The following is a 16,425-nucleotide window of genomic DNA, read 5'->3' on the forward strand; positions in this document are numbered from 1 at the left end:
CTCCTGATGATTCACAGAGGACAGAAAGGTAGTCGTCTAGTTTTTTTTTTAAAAGGTAAGACAGTGCAGCCACCTCACTTGCAGGTGGTGTGGCTGTTGTGCTACAGATGACCCTCAGCAGGTAGACTCTGTCAGGGCGCCCGTTTCTACCCCTCCGACATACACAAATCCTCGACTAAACTTCCGTCCCCTACTGCATTCATAAGTCTTCCTCTCGCCTTTTTTTTTCTTTCCCTGTCACACTATCTATTTTTCCCCTTTGCACTCTTTTGCAGTTTCACACAAAAAAACTCTGTAAACAGTTTTCTCTCTTTTCCTATGCCTGCCATGTTGGAGCTCCGAGTCCTTATTCAAAGAGCAGAGTGCACCTGCAGCCAAGGTGACACACCAGCCAAGTAAACTCAGTGTTCTTTCTGTATATCAAAAGCAGTAGTTTGGTGGTAAATAGTGGTATAGTTTTACCATGCACCCACAGTGTGCTTGGTATGAAGAGAGAGAGAGAGAGAAGGAGCGAGAGTGAGGCGGTTAAATATCTATTCATTATCTGCAGGAAAAGGTGCAGTGAGACTGCACCAGGGTGGAAATGTGTTTTCCCTAAACTATGCTACAAGCCAGGAGAACAATAGGGCTATATGCCCTTGACACAGGCTATTGTTCACTCACCTTAACATGGCTGTACTCTGCCTTGCCGGACTCGCTGCCGACAGACTTGTTCTCGGGCCGGGGTTTGAGGACTTGGCGCAGCGGACTGGAGATTGGCAGGCCTGTCACACTGATCCCATCTGAAAAGACACCATGGCATCACACAGTCAGCCAAAAGAGTAGAGAGACCAGGCTATCATTTTTACAACAATTTTGTGATGAATTGTTTTAATCACTTTTTTAATGTAGTGATTTCCTAAATTTCCCAGAAGGGCCATGTTCCTCACAATTACTCGACGATCCCGAGGAAACAGTCCCAGACTTGATGCTTTTGATCAAATGTGGGAGTATAATATTTACTATATATGTATACTGTGTATTATGTTATATATTATTATACAACTGTGGTCCTTGTCATCGGCCAAAGACTGTTGTACTAGGGAGGTCAGTAACTATATTGGCCCCCTCGCTAGCAACATCAAGACCACTTGAAGAATCTCGGTATCCTTTTTGACCAACATTTGAACTTTGAACCTCATATTACTAAAGTCACTCAGTCTTGTTACTTTCACTTGAGAAATATTTCAAAATTCAAGCCTATACTATCAGCGTATATGGAACCTCTAGTGCATACCTTAATCTTTTCTCGCTTAGACTACTGTAACTCCCTCTTTACGTGCATTGCTCAGTTCTCAGGCGAATAGATGCGAGTTCACGCCGGACGATGTGAATAGCGTGAGAAATTTGCGTGACACTGTGCCGCAAAAGCCTATTAGCATTGATATTCTCCTCCTGTCATCACTGACGTCCTGATGTTGTTGAATCAAAAATGGAGGAACAAAATATCGTAGCCGTCTGTGAGCACCCAGAGCTACGATAGTACATCATATATGTACACAGACCGGGCGAAACTCTGTGTATAAATGTGTGTATACAAACCCCAGACTGTCTATGGTATAAACAATAATCGCTGCCGTATTGATGCCTAGATGACATTATGTTGGGTGTTGATGGAGCAGCTACAATGTAAGCATAACCTGGCACTGATCGATCCGAACTCCATTTAAGAAAACAAGCATTTTAAAAGTTGTTTGCTTGTCGTCTTGCGGACCTTGCGACCTGACAAAGCATAAATTCAGACTTTTTTACAAATCAACATCATTATGTAGTTATTTCGTCATCCTTTTGATCTGTTTATTGCAATGAAATCGCAGCACAATCTGTTTATTAGCCTTTTATAAATACTCTGTCTGCCTTTAGGTTTGTTTATTTTGGTTGTGTGCTTGTCTATGTATCATGCATATGTATGTAGGTATATATGTTTATTTTTTTATATGTATGTGTGTGTAACTGTGCGTTTTAACAAATGCTATATAAATAATCTTATCATCTCAATATGCTGTGGTCACTTTTTTCTTGCTAGACTACAAATATCCTACTTGGCTCCCACTTATGGTAACTAGTTTCTAATATTTTAAAATGACTGAATATCTGAGATCATAGGGTTCATGGCGCTACTACAAGCATGTGAAGAATAAATGAATGATTTTATATTTCTGACCTTGAGAGAAAGCAGTGTGGACGCGGTAGCAGCTGCAATATCAGCAGCTGCATAAGGCACAACCACGGGGAATGCTGCTCTCAGCCCACTCAGACGATTCTCAAAAAAAATGACGCCCAGAGCCTCTCACTCTGACGTCAAAGGAATGATATCGCTCTCTGACGTCAGTGGAATGCAAAGCCCTGCAATTTCCCCTAAGAGGGGGGAAATTACCGGCCTTTGCAGCAGCTCAGGCAATTGGGTTCACGATAGACAGATACACATATTGGATGGATAAAGATGGGTATAATAGAACCAACTGGAGGAGTACTTCTGTTCAAAATAAAAAGCCAGAGCAAACAGAGTAGTGTGCACAGAATGAATGTTGTTTTACCGATGGTATTAATGCTGTGAAAATATGGATTATGCTAAATTTACCTTGACGGCAGGTAAACACGGAGGAAGAGTTTGTATTAACAGCAAATTAATAAAGCAAACTGGAGCAGATCAGAAAACAGGGAGACTTCTGAGTTAAATAATAAAACATAAAAGAGGGCAAAATATAAACAAAGGTGCGTCTCTATTAATAGGCAAAATAAAGAAGAGCATAGGCTTTACTCATTCCCTTATATTAGATCTCAGCTATTCTTTAGCCAGGAACAGAAAGCATATGTATGTAGAGCGAACACAGATTTTCTTCTTGCATTCTTCTTCTATTTAATAAATAATAACTGTCTGCTTGAATACACATTGATGCTTCAGGCTCTGCCTACCTCTCTACACATGTTACGCTGTCTCCAATAATAATCTCAAATATAGGCCTGGCCTTCTCTTCAGTGGAGGTAACTAATCGTGTCCTGTGTTCTTGACACCCTTACCTACAGTATCCAGGCTGGTCTCATACACTGTTCGTAGCTTAACCTACGAAAAGTAAAGTACTGTAATTTGTGTATATCCCACAAAATCAGTTTGTGTGTAATTCACATAACCATGAACCAGGAAATATAAAGAGCAGGGAACGCCGCGAAGGGAGGAGGTCGAGGTGGATGGGTGGGTCAAAAAATAAGGAGACCGCTGTTTATACCCTGTGTGAAACCAGAAGTCAATTCATTTATTTGTCACATAGCTGACGTACTTAAGTAACGCCACTTCTGGAGTTATTTGAAGCTTTAACTAAACCTAACTAAGTAGCTTTCTTGCCTAAACCTAAGGAAGTTGTTTACTGTGAAGAAATTTTATTTTGAAAAGACTGTATGCATGTTACAAGCGGAAATTGACACATGTTGCTGGACATTCGTTGGAAAACGAACGAAAAAGAAGGAATAACTTTTTTATAAGATATCATATAGGAACTGTTGTATGACAACACGTTGTGGTATCTAATATAGCTTATGTGTGGTGAATTGTGACTAATTATGAGGAAATTCTAAATTGCATTCATTTACATTCTCCTATATACAAACTCACTGGGAGCAATTTGGGGTTCTCGAGTTTTGCTCAAGGACACGTTGGCATGTGAGGAGAAGCTGATGTTATATGAGTTTGATAGTTAAAAAAACAAAAAAGGCTTTGGTTGAGCTTTTAATGTAAATAAAAGAAATTCAGCAACACTTTCTATGACGCCCATGTCTATAATGCACTATAAACATACTTCTAATACATTATAATCTTCTTATAGCACCAAACAATTCAATTGCCACTTACAATGTTGCGCCAGTCAGTGTATTCTGTGTAATTCCATGCCGTATGGCGTCTGTTGGTTGGTTTGGTGGTTGCAAAAATGACACTGTGAGACTTTTGTCCTAAATTTCTGACAGAACTCTGGCCCGGGTCGTCTTTAGTCAGCACAGCTCTGACCCGGCCTTGGTAGACATGTCTCACATTATGATCCAGAGCCACCGTGTTTGATTAGATTTCTCCACGTTTCACTCACGATTGTCAGCTTAGGCGCCTTAACTGTGTGAAACTTGTCCATAGCGATTGCCGTCACTGCTCTGGTGAGAACAATCTCCTCTTGTTATTGCCTCATTCTCTATATCCTGCTGCTAAACAGATTAGATATGCATCCAGACACAGACTCGGAGTGGCAGAAAGGGAAAGATCCAAAAATACACACAACGCTTTTAGACTTTATGAACTGCATCCTTCATTATGGTACACAGCCTGTTTCAGGAGATACACATGACTCGCCGTGTCCTGTGGCACAGAGACTGTGTGAGTAATGGGTGCCGTGATTAACGATGGCATTGCTCACAATCCCCTCCTTTATACCCTCCTTCCAATCAGTATCTGTCTAGTTTTCTGTCTAACCGTCTCGGGGAAAACAGGGTGAACTCAGCGTTTCTATCAGCGGCCACCACGCTGCCTGAGTTTTGGTAGAACAGCAAAGACTGGGAGTGTCACTTCTGAGATAGTTGTAACTAGGCTTGCCGTGGTCGTCGGTGTTGCATGGTGTTCGGGCATACAACGATTACATTGTTTGCACACCGCCTTACTGTTGTTTTGCTAGCAAAAGCATCTATTTGGCAATATTTTGGATTAAAACCCAATGCTAATAGGGAACCTGATAATCTGTAAAGTTTTGGTACAAAGCCGTGCGGAGGACGGAACAAAAACAGGATCGCAGACTGGATAGGCCAGACCATGGATGTATTATAACAACTGGAAAGCAGACCCCATGATGGTGTCTATTCAGTCCAATGAGAACTGCTCACCTGGCGCATACACCAAAAAAGGTTTTCTAGCTTTCGGGTTTACTTCCGGGGTATGCGGCCCACTCAATAGGCACAGTAGTGTTTTTCCCACTTGCCCCATAGACTTTACATTGTGATGACGTCACAGATTTTAAAATTGCTTTTCTCGGCTCGAGGAAAGTTTTACAAATACATAATCCTCCATTAATCAAAAATTCATAATAGAAAGAGTCATAATTGACCTTGTAGGCAGTTCAAGGTGTCCAGTTTTACAGTTTTACAATGGTGGTCTATTGGGAAAATGCTTTTAGGGGCGCAGGGAGATTTCTTGTTGCAATACCATGAGTGGCCATTGGAAAAAAACTGGAAGCAAGGCTGAGCGGTGGCACCGTATCCAGATCTTATAATCCTTGGGCCAGACACATGGCCATCCAACCTTAAAGATCAAAGTAAGCGCTCTACAGATATTGAGAATCATCAACAAATATCTTTTCTTGTAAAATGTCTGGTGTAATCCGTAACACCGGTGTTGTCACATGTTTATTAACCGATGGGAACATTTCCTCACCGTGGCATCCCTAGTTGTAACATTATTAGCACAGGTCTGAAGGTTGATATGATATTGTGAATCTCAGTTGCGCTCACATTTACGAGCCCTTTCCCGGACGACAGATATATCTAGTAAATATGGAAGATATGACTTGTTACAGTGTATATATTAAAAACCATGTTCAATATCCTGTTAAAGGAAGAGAATCATGAGAATGGAAAATACCCGTAAAACACCAAACACTGCTTGACCTGAGCCTCATTTAACATGTACTATACCCACTAAAGATGGACAATTAAATGTTTCATAACTGTGAGTAAAACCCACTTTGACACGTACTGTAACTTTGTGTTATTTCTGGACATCAAATACACCATTAATCCAATTCAAACAATGCCAAATCAAGTTGTATTACGGCACGAACTTACGGCGCCTCGCTCAAAACCACAGTTATTCCGAGCTGACACGCAACACTGAGACTGTAAGAGCATCATTACGCTTCTATCAGTCTTTACAGAGAGAGGGAGGGAGAGGAATGGGTCTACGTGGTGAGCAGAAATCTGTTAGGTAATACACAAAGATCTGAACAAATGATTACAGTCATTACAGAAAGCCATTCCAGTCTGTCTGGACGCTCCATTAAAGTCCTCTACAAACAGCTGCTTTGTTTTAACAGCAGCAACGAATGTCTGGCATGCAGAGATTCACATGGCGTTTAACTTGAGGCAACAATGCAACAGCTAGCAATATTCTACTGCAGGCTTTTTCATTACCAATGCATTGTTATCCTTAACTTCAATAACAGAGGCCTCAGAACTTCCACACATTGTCTGAGACCGTCGTGTGATAAGCAGCCATTGTGGTGCTGTTTGTGAGCCGTCCTGCTGAGAGATCACCTGTCAAACAGTGTGTCGGGTGCTGTGGTCTTTCTCCTTTGATTCTCCGTTAATTAGGTTTCCGTAGGTTGCACTCTTATCTTTGTCTGTGCAGCCGTGGTGGCTATCACTGCTCATGATAACTGCTCAGTTCTCCTTCTGTTTATTCCCAACAAACTGGAAAACTGGGTATACTTTAAAACTAGAATGGCACTCAGAGAGCGCAGACCTCCAACCCCCGTCTCCGTTCAGCTTGCGCCAACATAAACATGAAGAGATAAACGGATAAAATCCAGATGCAATTTAGTACACTTTTGTTAACACATATATGCATCATTATCGTTAAAAAAATGCAAATCAGGGTCGGTCCTACTCCAGGCCAGAGGATGAGGAGGGGATGCCATCCCCCTTGTTAGCAAAATAACCAAAATGCATGCCCCTTGTTAACCTGGCATCCCCTCTCCCCATCCCCTAGTAGCAGAGAGAGTGCCGGGGCAGAGGGTTGTTTAGTTGAATATGCTAATCTAGTCTGCCTCACTCATTGGTCCTTTATCTGACTGAGGTTTGTGCAAGTTAGAATCTATGCTCATCAAATTATTTGGACTGACCATGGCTCTGAAATATCAGTAGCCATCCATGGCGCTGTCCGTGGTGCTGAAGTAGCAGATGGACGGATTTATAATTGCGACTTTTCCGTCCAGCCCTTCTGTCAGTTTCATTTCGGATCAATAATATTCTCTAAAGTATATAGCTAGGGCGGGGATATTAAAAAATACAGAATCACGGGTAAATTAACCGCGTCTGTCCCCCGTAAAAAATAACAAATTGCGTACTTGTGGTAGTAATGCACCTAATGCCAAATCCCCAGAGGAAGAATAACTTGTGCACTTTAGTAGTTAAGTAACAACAATAACCTAGCCAGCTAACAACTATCCATAACACAAACACATGAATGACTTCCATGGATGAACTACGAGCGAGACAAAAGTTAATCAGCTTCACCGGCTCTCATTCAAGCCATTCCCAAACCCAGATATCATTCAGTGCTTGAACTGATCAGGGATCAGATAAATGCTTCCCCATCTCAGTTTCCCAGTTGTAATTACCACTTGGAAGTTGACCACCTTCCGGGGTGGTTTGAGCAATCAGATTTCAATCTGTATCGAATGCTTCTTGGACTCATTTACATTTATAGCTTTGTGATATCCGATTACTAATCCGGTCCGCCGATGACGCACAAAGGGACTGAATGCGAATGGGGTCTTTGATTTATCTTAAGAAGTTTCTGATCAAAGAATATATAAACAAGATTACAAACCTGACCAGGAAATCAATGGCAGTTTTAAATACGGAGTACTATGGACACATTTTGGTCAGTACCCAAAAAAGTACCGAGGTTCGCAGCCGTATTTACTACAAGGACTATTTTCCTTCAAGAAAATACTCATTAGACTCCAGAGATTTAGAACAGAAAATTTAAAACCCTTCATGAATAGCTACAGCATAAACTGTATATAAAGATTGACGACGCATCTCCACTTCCTCCCACTGTACAGAAGTGAAGCCAAAATATCCCGGATACGGGAACTGCCATCTTGAGATTTTGACGTAATTTGGAGCCAGAGTCAGCGCAGTAGTGACCGGGCGGTGGAGTCGCGGTATCAACGTCACCCGCCCGAACCAATCACAGCTGTCAATCATGACGTCTCACCCCCTTTATATAGCATCAAATAGCTAAATAAAACCAAACGTATCAGAAAAATGAACACTTGAACATACATTAGTAAGATAAGAACTACCTAATATGGCAGAAACCATCTTTGGGAAAAATGTATTTGACGTTTACTTTGACTTTTTAGTTTGGTCCTTGTCCCATCCACTAACATGGAGGGGGCGGGACTTATGACCTATACTGCAGAGCAGCCACCAGGTGGCGATAAAGATGTTTTAGCTTCACTTTTGGGGAGCTGTCATGTCATCCATCTTTATATACAGTCTGTGGACTATAGGTTGAAACATAACATCATTGACAACAGAGAGAAGTATGAACACGTCACAGGTTATTACTTTAAAAAGTGTTCTTGTGGGGCTAAGCCTACTGGTGTGGAAAGTTAAGACATTTTAAACTAACGACACAAGTAAGACATTGTCTCGCTGATGTCGACTGAGGACAAACAACGAGAAAACTTTAAGACAGCCCCTCCCCTGTCCCTTACCGATTCAAACAGAACTCCTGAATGCATCTTCCCCTCCGTCTGAGTCTAATTTAATTCATGTTGTTAGTCGGCATAATGTGTTTCTTGTGTCTCTTTACTTTGTTGTTGATGCAGACATTTACAAGGCGTTATCTTCAAAGACAACATTAATGTAGGCGGTGGCACTGTCATTAGGTACAACGCTCACACCATTTAATACGATAAAGCTCGCTAAGTCAAGGCCCATTAGTCCTGAGTGATGACATCGCTTCCATCTGATCCTGAGTTATGGTGTCGTGGTCTCGATGCCGGACCCGAAAGTGAGGGACAAACTCGTCTGAGGATAAATCAATGAAGCTCGGCCTGTTTTGAATGTTCCCCCCCGCACTGTTTTTTCTGTGGCCTTGCCTGCTTTGCCCCTTCTGCCTCAGCTGAAGCACAAAGGACATCGAGTGCAGCACCGCCAGGCGACATCACAGTTAAGGCTGATGGATTGACTTCCTCCACAGTGTGAATATAAATACACGCTGATCAATAAATAGCACATAATTAGTGGAAATTCTACTAATGATATGTAATATCACTCTGAACATGCTGACAGGTGTGAATCAAGGTGCAAACTATTTTCCACCTTCATGACAGTCAAATCCGAGCCTTGGTCATATGAGGGCTGCTAGACATCTGAGCTTACAGTTATATTTAATACAGAGAGGCGCTGATGTTAACGCAATGTACCAGCAGCACACACATCAGAGAGACTCTGACACACTACACAAGCTGTGAGCTATCATTTATCCTCAGGCTGTGGAGCTGGAAAAAGAGAAGGCGTGAAAGAGGAACAGAGAGACAGAAAAAAGAAAGAGTGTATGTGGATCTTTTCACCTGGGCCAACTGAAGGCAAACTTCATTCATATTCATCCACATATTCACAATCATTGTCAGATTTTTCCATGATAAGGTGGGAGCAGCTGATGTTATTCTACTTTTTATTAAGACTATTTTAAATCCGTGCTGATTTGTATTGACCCTACCCCAAGAACAATGAATATTTATAAAGCAAACAGATTTCAATTAAATGCGTCAATGGCCCAATATTGTAAAAGTTCTAGGTGTAGCACTTTCAAATTTCAATATCTTATTAAAATTTGATTCATTGTTATAATAGGGCTCAACAGTGAGGCTCCGGAAGTGAAAATCCCATTCATATTCTGAATCGTGGATTTGATTATTAGCCATAATGTCGTGACCATGAAAGGTAGACTCACCACAAGATTGTGAAACAATGGTATATGCCACAAGTCTGCATGATATCAACATGTTTTATTTGCGACGTCATGAAGTACTACACTACCTACAATCCTAAGTTTAACGGCGGTCACTTTTGATCTCTATTGCTTTAAAGAAAGGACGCTGCAGCAAAAGTCAGTATTTAGTGTAGTTGTCATGTCAAGCTTATTTTAGCTTAGCATAGCATAAATACTGGAAGTATCCGCTGACCAACAGCCTTGAATTTTGCATTTTTCAAGTCTTGTTTGTTTAATTCGTACACAAAAAGAAATGTAAAAATTACAATTTGTAGTTTTACAGAGAGTTATGTTCTAAAATAAACTTCTAATCTAACTTTCGGCAAGAAAGCGAATAAGCAAATTTCCCAAAATGTACATAATTCCTATTTTACAAAAAGACTGTTGCCAGTCCCTTTCCATGGCTGGACTACCCTTAAAATAAAGTTTAGTTTTTTTAACAGCTTCGTCTCTTAGCATTTGTGAAAAATAAATGCTCTTCTTGTTGTATATTTGTATATTTGAAGCCAACTTCCTACAGGTGTCTGTGACTCAGGAGGTTGTGCGAGTTGTCCCTTAATCACAGGGGTTGGCAGCTCCTCCTGTCTATGTGTCAGAGTGTCCTTGAGCAAGACACCAAACCCAAAAATAGCTCCCGATCGTCAGACCGAGTAACTTGCGTCGTAGCTCAGTGCCATTGGTATGAGAGAGTGTGTGTGTGTGTATGAATGGTTGAATGAGAAGCAGATTGTAAAGCACTTCCAATAAAAGCGCTGTATAAATGCAGTCCATTTACCCTCCATTCCTTAGTGCTGTGACGAAATCCATCAAATGGAACCCAGTGGCACGAAATTTAGAAAGAGACTACCAATTTGTTGGCAATGGTTTAGTTCATTAAAAGTATCCAGAAGGTGGGGACGCGTTAAAAGAATGCATTAACCCACTTAGTATGAAGACTGCCATACAAACATATAGTGTGCGATGTAAAAAGGCTTCGGTGAATCCGTTTCTTAGGCGATTCAGTGCAGTGTAGAAAATGGCAAAACTGAACAATGACATGCATCATTATTCTATAGTTGTTTTCATGCATTTAACATCAGTGCCTGCCAACTAATTAGTGGCATTTTAAAAACATTGCCAGAGAGCAGTAAGGTACATCAGCCCACTAAGCTTCATGAACATTGAAAACATTGTTTGTGGACTTAAAAACAGACACAATCAATACTCCCACCCCTGATTTCACTGCACTGGAAGTACAGTCAGTACGAACACTTTTTATACAATAATTTACCACTAAAATGGAACAATGTTTCTAATGACCAATTCAAAATCTTATTACAGTTAAATTCATTTTCAGTATAACATAGCCTGTTTCAGATGAATTACTTGTTTGTACCTATACTGACTGTAGAGGTCTCAAAATGTTCTATAATACCAAGTACCAGGTTTCAAAATGTTCTGTATATCATGAAATTAGGTAAAGAATAGTTGGGGAAATATGCTTAATTGTTGTCTTGCTGAGAATTAGAGGAAAAGACTGATACCACTCTTGCATCTGCACTCCAAATATGAAGCTAGAGCCACGAAGTGATTAGCCTAATTTAGTACAAAGACAGGAAGCAGGGGGAAAACACAGCTAGTCTTCACTACACTTGGTTGCCGGTTTCTGAGAAATACTGTAGTTCCAGCACAGAATTTCCTGTAAAACCACCACCAGTTGTTAGGGATGGGTATCGTTAGGATTTTATCGATACTACTACTCTTATCGATACTCCTTATTGGTTCAGTTCTTTATAGATACTCTTGTCGGTTATTTTTCATTATCAAATAATTTAAAAAATATATATTATAAATAAAAAAAAGAAAAATTCAGAACAGGATTAAAATGTATGTATATTATAAATATAACTAGGCTAAATGTTGTTTCTAGAGCAGCAACGGTAATGTTACAACAGCAAAATCACTGTATAAACTCGATAATATCTCATTGGAAACAAATGTCAATAAAATAAATAAAATTCCAGAGTGATTTTTATAAAGAATGAAGAACACAGACGTCAGTCAGTATCAGTCCTTCCTCCTTTCCTCCGTCCTCCTCCCTCTGCTGATGTGAATCACTGCCTGCAGGTAGCGCTGGTAGAGGGAGGAGGGGCTGCTTTGTCTCATCTGATCAGTTTACAAGAATTTTTACAAGAAATTCTAAGATGCGTGGCAAACTAAGCTAAACAGTTAGACTACATACATAAAGCTTTTGTTTTCCTGTAGTTTGTTTGAGCTAGCACACTGTGCTTGTGAAAAACTTAGCAGCAGTGGATGAGAGACGGACAGCAGATTGAAATAGCTTCCCTACATGTTTACATGTTAATGCTTGTTGAACAGGTGTAATGATAAAGTATCGGCCTTTTTACTCACAGAGGTTTTATTGCACTTCTGACAACGAGCGTAGTTGGAGGGGCTCACCCCCGAGGAGATTCCAGTGTGATGATAACTTCCACCAAAACGTACCAGTAACCGGTAACATAAGGGCTTATCAATACTATAGTCTTTAATAATCTAGCCCCGAGGCCCGTTTAATAGCAGGTTTTGTCAACTTTAGAAGAGCTGTAAGTCATATATTTTATTAAATTTGACAGTGCCTGGGTAGCTGTTTCCCCCGTCTTACAGTCTTTATGCCGAGCTAACCCTGGCTCAACTCCGCAGACATGAGAGTTGTATCGATATTCTTATCCATCTCTCGGACAGATGGCTCATAAGCGTATTTCTGAAAATATCAAACTGTTCTTTTAAACTGGTAGAAAGTCAACTTTTCCATGCATCACAAAATGACTGTTACTGTACCTGGTTGTACAGTACTTAGTTTAAAAATGTCTCTCTAGGTGGGATACTCGGGTAAAGCCTATTGTGTTGTTGCCTCTAACAAGATAATGATTCATTGATGGTAATATGTGGTACAATATACATGTGACCATGTGTGGTGGCTAAGCAACACAACTGAACAGTTGCATCACTTGTGCTTAATCAAGACGTTTAATTAGCAAAAAACGGCAGAACTTGGTAATCTCCCAGCACACATGAGCAGACTGAAGACAAAGCGAAACGACTGTCTTTATGCAAATAAGTTCATCAGTATATTAACACAACATTAATAATGTGATTTCATTAATGCATTAAGAGTGGTAGATAGCATCAAATGTGCTTAGCGAAACCTGCATCCCATAATGCCACCCATAATAACTGAATTCAGAGCTGCTGTTTATACGGAGCCATGCCTTATCTCCTTAATTCAGGGCCCCAATTATTGCTCAGCTAATTAAAACATTGAAACAGTATCGCTTTAATGACCTCATGAGGAGAGCGGCGCTGGGGCTGAGATAAAACATGCAGCGTTGTATGTATTTACTTTCTCGGTCGTCTGAATCCACACACACACACACACACATAAAGTAAAGCCTCTGTGGCGCAGGAGCTGATCCATATTGATCGCTCATCAATATTTATCAGCCTGTAGAGTCTTCAAGAGGTTCGGCAGTTTGAAGAAGGAGGTAGAGAGGTTGGGAGCGAGAAGGGATAGAAATTAAGGCCGAGCATGAACTATGAAAAAGACCGGAGAAGGAACACAATGAATGGGCTTCGAGGTAAGGGGAGAAGGTCAGACTATTTTTTTTTTAAACAGGAATTAGAATTAGAAGAGAGGAAATCCGACAATTGAAGTGAGGAAGCCAGAAGCTAGGAGAGAAATGGAGGTGGAGAGACCTTGAGACCTTTCTCATATTACTGCTGAATCTTAAATAAGGCAGCCAGAATCCCTATAGCCTATAGCATATAGCTTCAGCCGCACAGTTAAAAGATGGTATAACAATTCTACTACAATCCACTTCAAGGCAGATCAAGGATTTGCCTACGTAGGGAAGATGCACTCAAATGCCAGTTCAATAGATAAACCTAACTAGATCAATGCAGTCTAATAAAACAGCTCTGCAAATAATCCTCCATAAAATGTTATAATGTTCAGTGTTGATTCACTTTTATGGTAATTTTGAAGACTATAGTTTGTGGTGCTGTTGAATTCTATTGCATCACACTGGGAGGGGTTTCTATTGTTTTGTCATATTGAAGTGTTATATCATAGATATAACATTTGCATATAAATGAGGGTATATTTATGGGTAAGGTATTTCACAATATTTCCATTTGGCTTTCTAGCAATTGATAATTTAATAATTTGTGAAGATGAGACAGATGTGCAAACTTCACTTAAGATGGGTTCAAATATGATTCAACATAAAGTAATAAAAGAAATAGTTCATTAATGACTTGATAAAAAGGAGAAACTTTTGAATGAATACATTTATATTAATACTGACTAATTATTACATCATCAGTTAACAAGACTATTAGTCTGCAGCCAAGCTAGAAACTCTGTGAAAGCGGGGATTATGCTTGTCGTAGTGTTCCCAGGGCGAGGGTACATGAGCCAAAAATGACATCACGTATTGTGCGTTAAATGCGAAGCCTCCACAAGTTGTCGCAGCACTCGGTTGTGCACCTCTGAATTTTTGTAACTAGGCACCTGCTGTGCAGTGCGCGCGGGGCTTTTTAGACACGACAGCCACAATAAGATAAAAGCAAAAAACTTTAATTAAGAAGTAAAATAATGAAATAAAAAGACGGCCAATTCATTTCTATTTGATCTATTTTGCCAGTCGAATCAAATTGTTTACAGGACACCAAACCTTTCAACCTTAATTTTTACAGTTAATACTTCACTCCTTTCTTTACGGGGATCGTATTAAGGATGATAAAGTATGTCCATGAATATGAGATAAGAGTTTACAATTAATTACACTTCCTCCTCGGCATTGAGGAGTTTGGATTATGGCGTTTCAGAGAATACTGCAAAGAACAACGCATTGAGCATTAACGCCTTTGTGCGTGTTCATAGTGCGCACGCCATCTGTGGAGGCCCACGCTATGGTGCCTTGCACGAATATAAACAATGCTTGAGGCTGTACTTCTCTACAGCTGTGCTTTGAGCTAAATACTATCAGCATGCTAACATTGTCACAAAGACAAAGCTAACGTGCTGACGTTTAGCAGGTATAATGTCTAGTTCAGCATCTTAGTTCAGCATGTTAGCATGATGATATTTGCTAATTAGCACAAAACACAAAGTACAGCTGAGGCTGATGGGAATGTTGTTAGTTATGCAGATATTTGGACAAATGTTGACCTGATGATGGAGCTGGATAAAAAGTCAGGGGATGCTAACCAAATATCATGGCAATGTATCCATGGAATATGGAGTATGGAATGGACTTGCATTTATATAGCGCTTTTCTAGTCTTCCGACCACTCAAAGCGTTTAGTGTTATACTACATGTCAGCATTCACCCATTCACCCACACATTCATACACTGATGGCAGAGGCTGCTATGGTGCCAACTTTGCCCATCAGGATCTAATCTAAATCTCATTCACACCCCGATGTGAGGTGAGCAATTTGGGGTTAAGTGTCTCGCTCAAGGACACATCGACATGTGACCTGGAGCAGCGACCACCGGCCTTCTGATTGGTGGACGACCTGCTCTACCCTTTGAGCCACAGCCGCCCTACTGTAGTTCAAAAGAGAAAACTGAAACCACTCCATTAGCGTAGCTAAAAATGTGTTACACCCTTAAAGCAAACTGAGCTTTTCACACTTCTACATTTAATAAGCTCTTGCATTACTTAGCAGGTTTACACTTATAAATATCCATGTGTGTCCACTAGTGTAGAGGAAAATCGTCGTACACAGAGTGCAACTATTTTCCTTTACACTTGTATTTTTACCATGGTCAACACCTCTCCAACACTGGCGTACGTTTCTCCTCTCTCTCACTCCACCTGTGTCCACTCACCATCATTGAGGTCCTGCAGCAGGTTCTCCTGACCAGAGAAGTCCAGCTTGACTTTGATGCTGACGGTCAGTGTCATGGCCTGGCCAGACTTTAGAGGCAGGTGAGACAAAGCCTCCTCTAGCTCCCAGCTCAGAAAGTCCCCAAACACTTTCTCTGCACACACAAAAGGGAGATAAAGGCAAATTAAAAACAAGCAAATTAAATAAAACAGATTGTGAAAATTAGACATTACTGCGTGTGATGATACCTGCTGGGATAAAAAAAAGATGGCAAGACTTTGCCAAGCTCGCATTAACATTTTTGGATGCAAATGTTTTTTGGACAAGGAAGACAAAATGACACCGCTGTGCTTGTAGCCACCCAAAGGCAATTTGCACACTTGAGCATTTAGCAGAAAAAAATCACTTTGAATTTGTGCAAAATGAGATGGGAATAAAAATATAAGACTGGCATCTTATTGTACCTGGTTGCACATCACTAAGGAAGCCGGCGTTACTATGATGTTTCTTTGGCAATAAGCTTTCCAGAGCGACAAAGCTGCTGATTGGCTACGAGTCCTTTGGCTGCTCGTCACCAAACCTGACTCGCAAATGTATGCCTCCGACCCCTTCTACCTGAGACGAATGACTCAGCTGCATCCACTTCAGCCAGGAGCGTCAAATGAATGATACATTACCTGAATAAAGCATGTGTTCAGTCTGTGCAGGTGAGCCATTCCCGCTCTTAGGGATTGCAGGAACAGCAAGCAGG

At 40.7% G+C, this 16,425-nt stretch overlaps 1 protein-coding gene across 3 annotated transcripts in view; it reads right to left on the reverse strand.

Moving 5' to 3' along the window:
• The window catches only part of trappc9 (trafficking protein particle complex subunit 9), a 243,960-nt gene that overhangs the window by 154,623 nt on the left and 72,912 nt on the right, over nucleotides 1-16,425 (reverse strand). For all 3 annotated transcript variants that reach the window (XM_074614135.1, XM_074614133.1, XM_074614136.1), the window contains 2 exons: nucleotides 15,676-15,828; nucleotides 664-782 (listed from right to left, as the gene is read on the reverse strand). In XM_074614135.1, the coding sequence (XP_074470236.1) occupies nucleotides 664-782; nucleotides 15,676-15,828 (272 nt within the window). The remainder of the gene's footprint in view (nucleotides 1-663; nucleotides 783-15,675; nucleotides 15,829-16,425) is intronic.

Source organism: Sebastes fasciatus, chromosome 17 (genome assembly GCF_043250625.1).
Source record: "Sebastes fasciatus isolate fSebFas1 chromosome 17, fSebFas1.pri, whole genome shotgun sequence".
Taxonomy (NCBI): Eukaryota; Metazoa; Chordata; class Actinopteri; order Perciformes; family Sebastidae; genus Sebastes; species Sebastes fasciatus.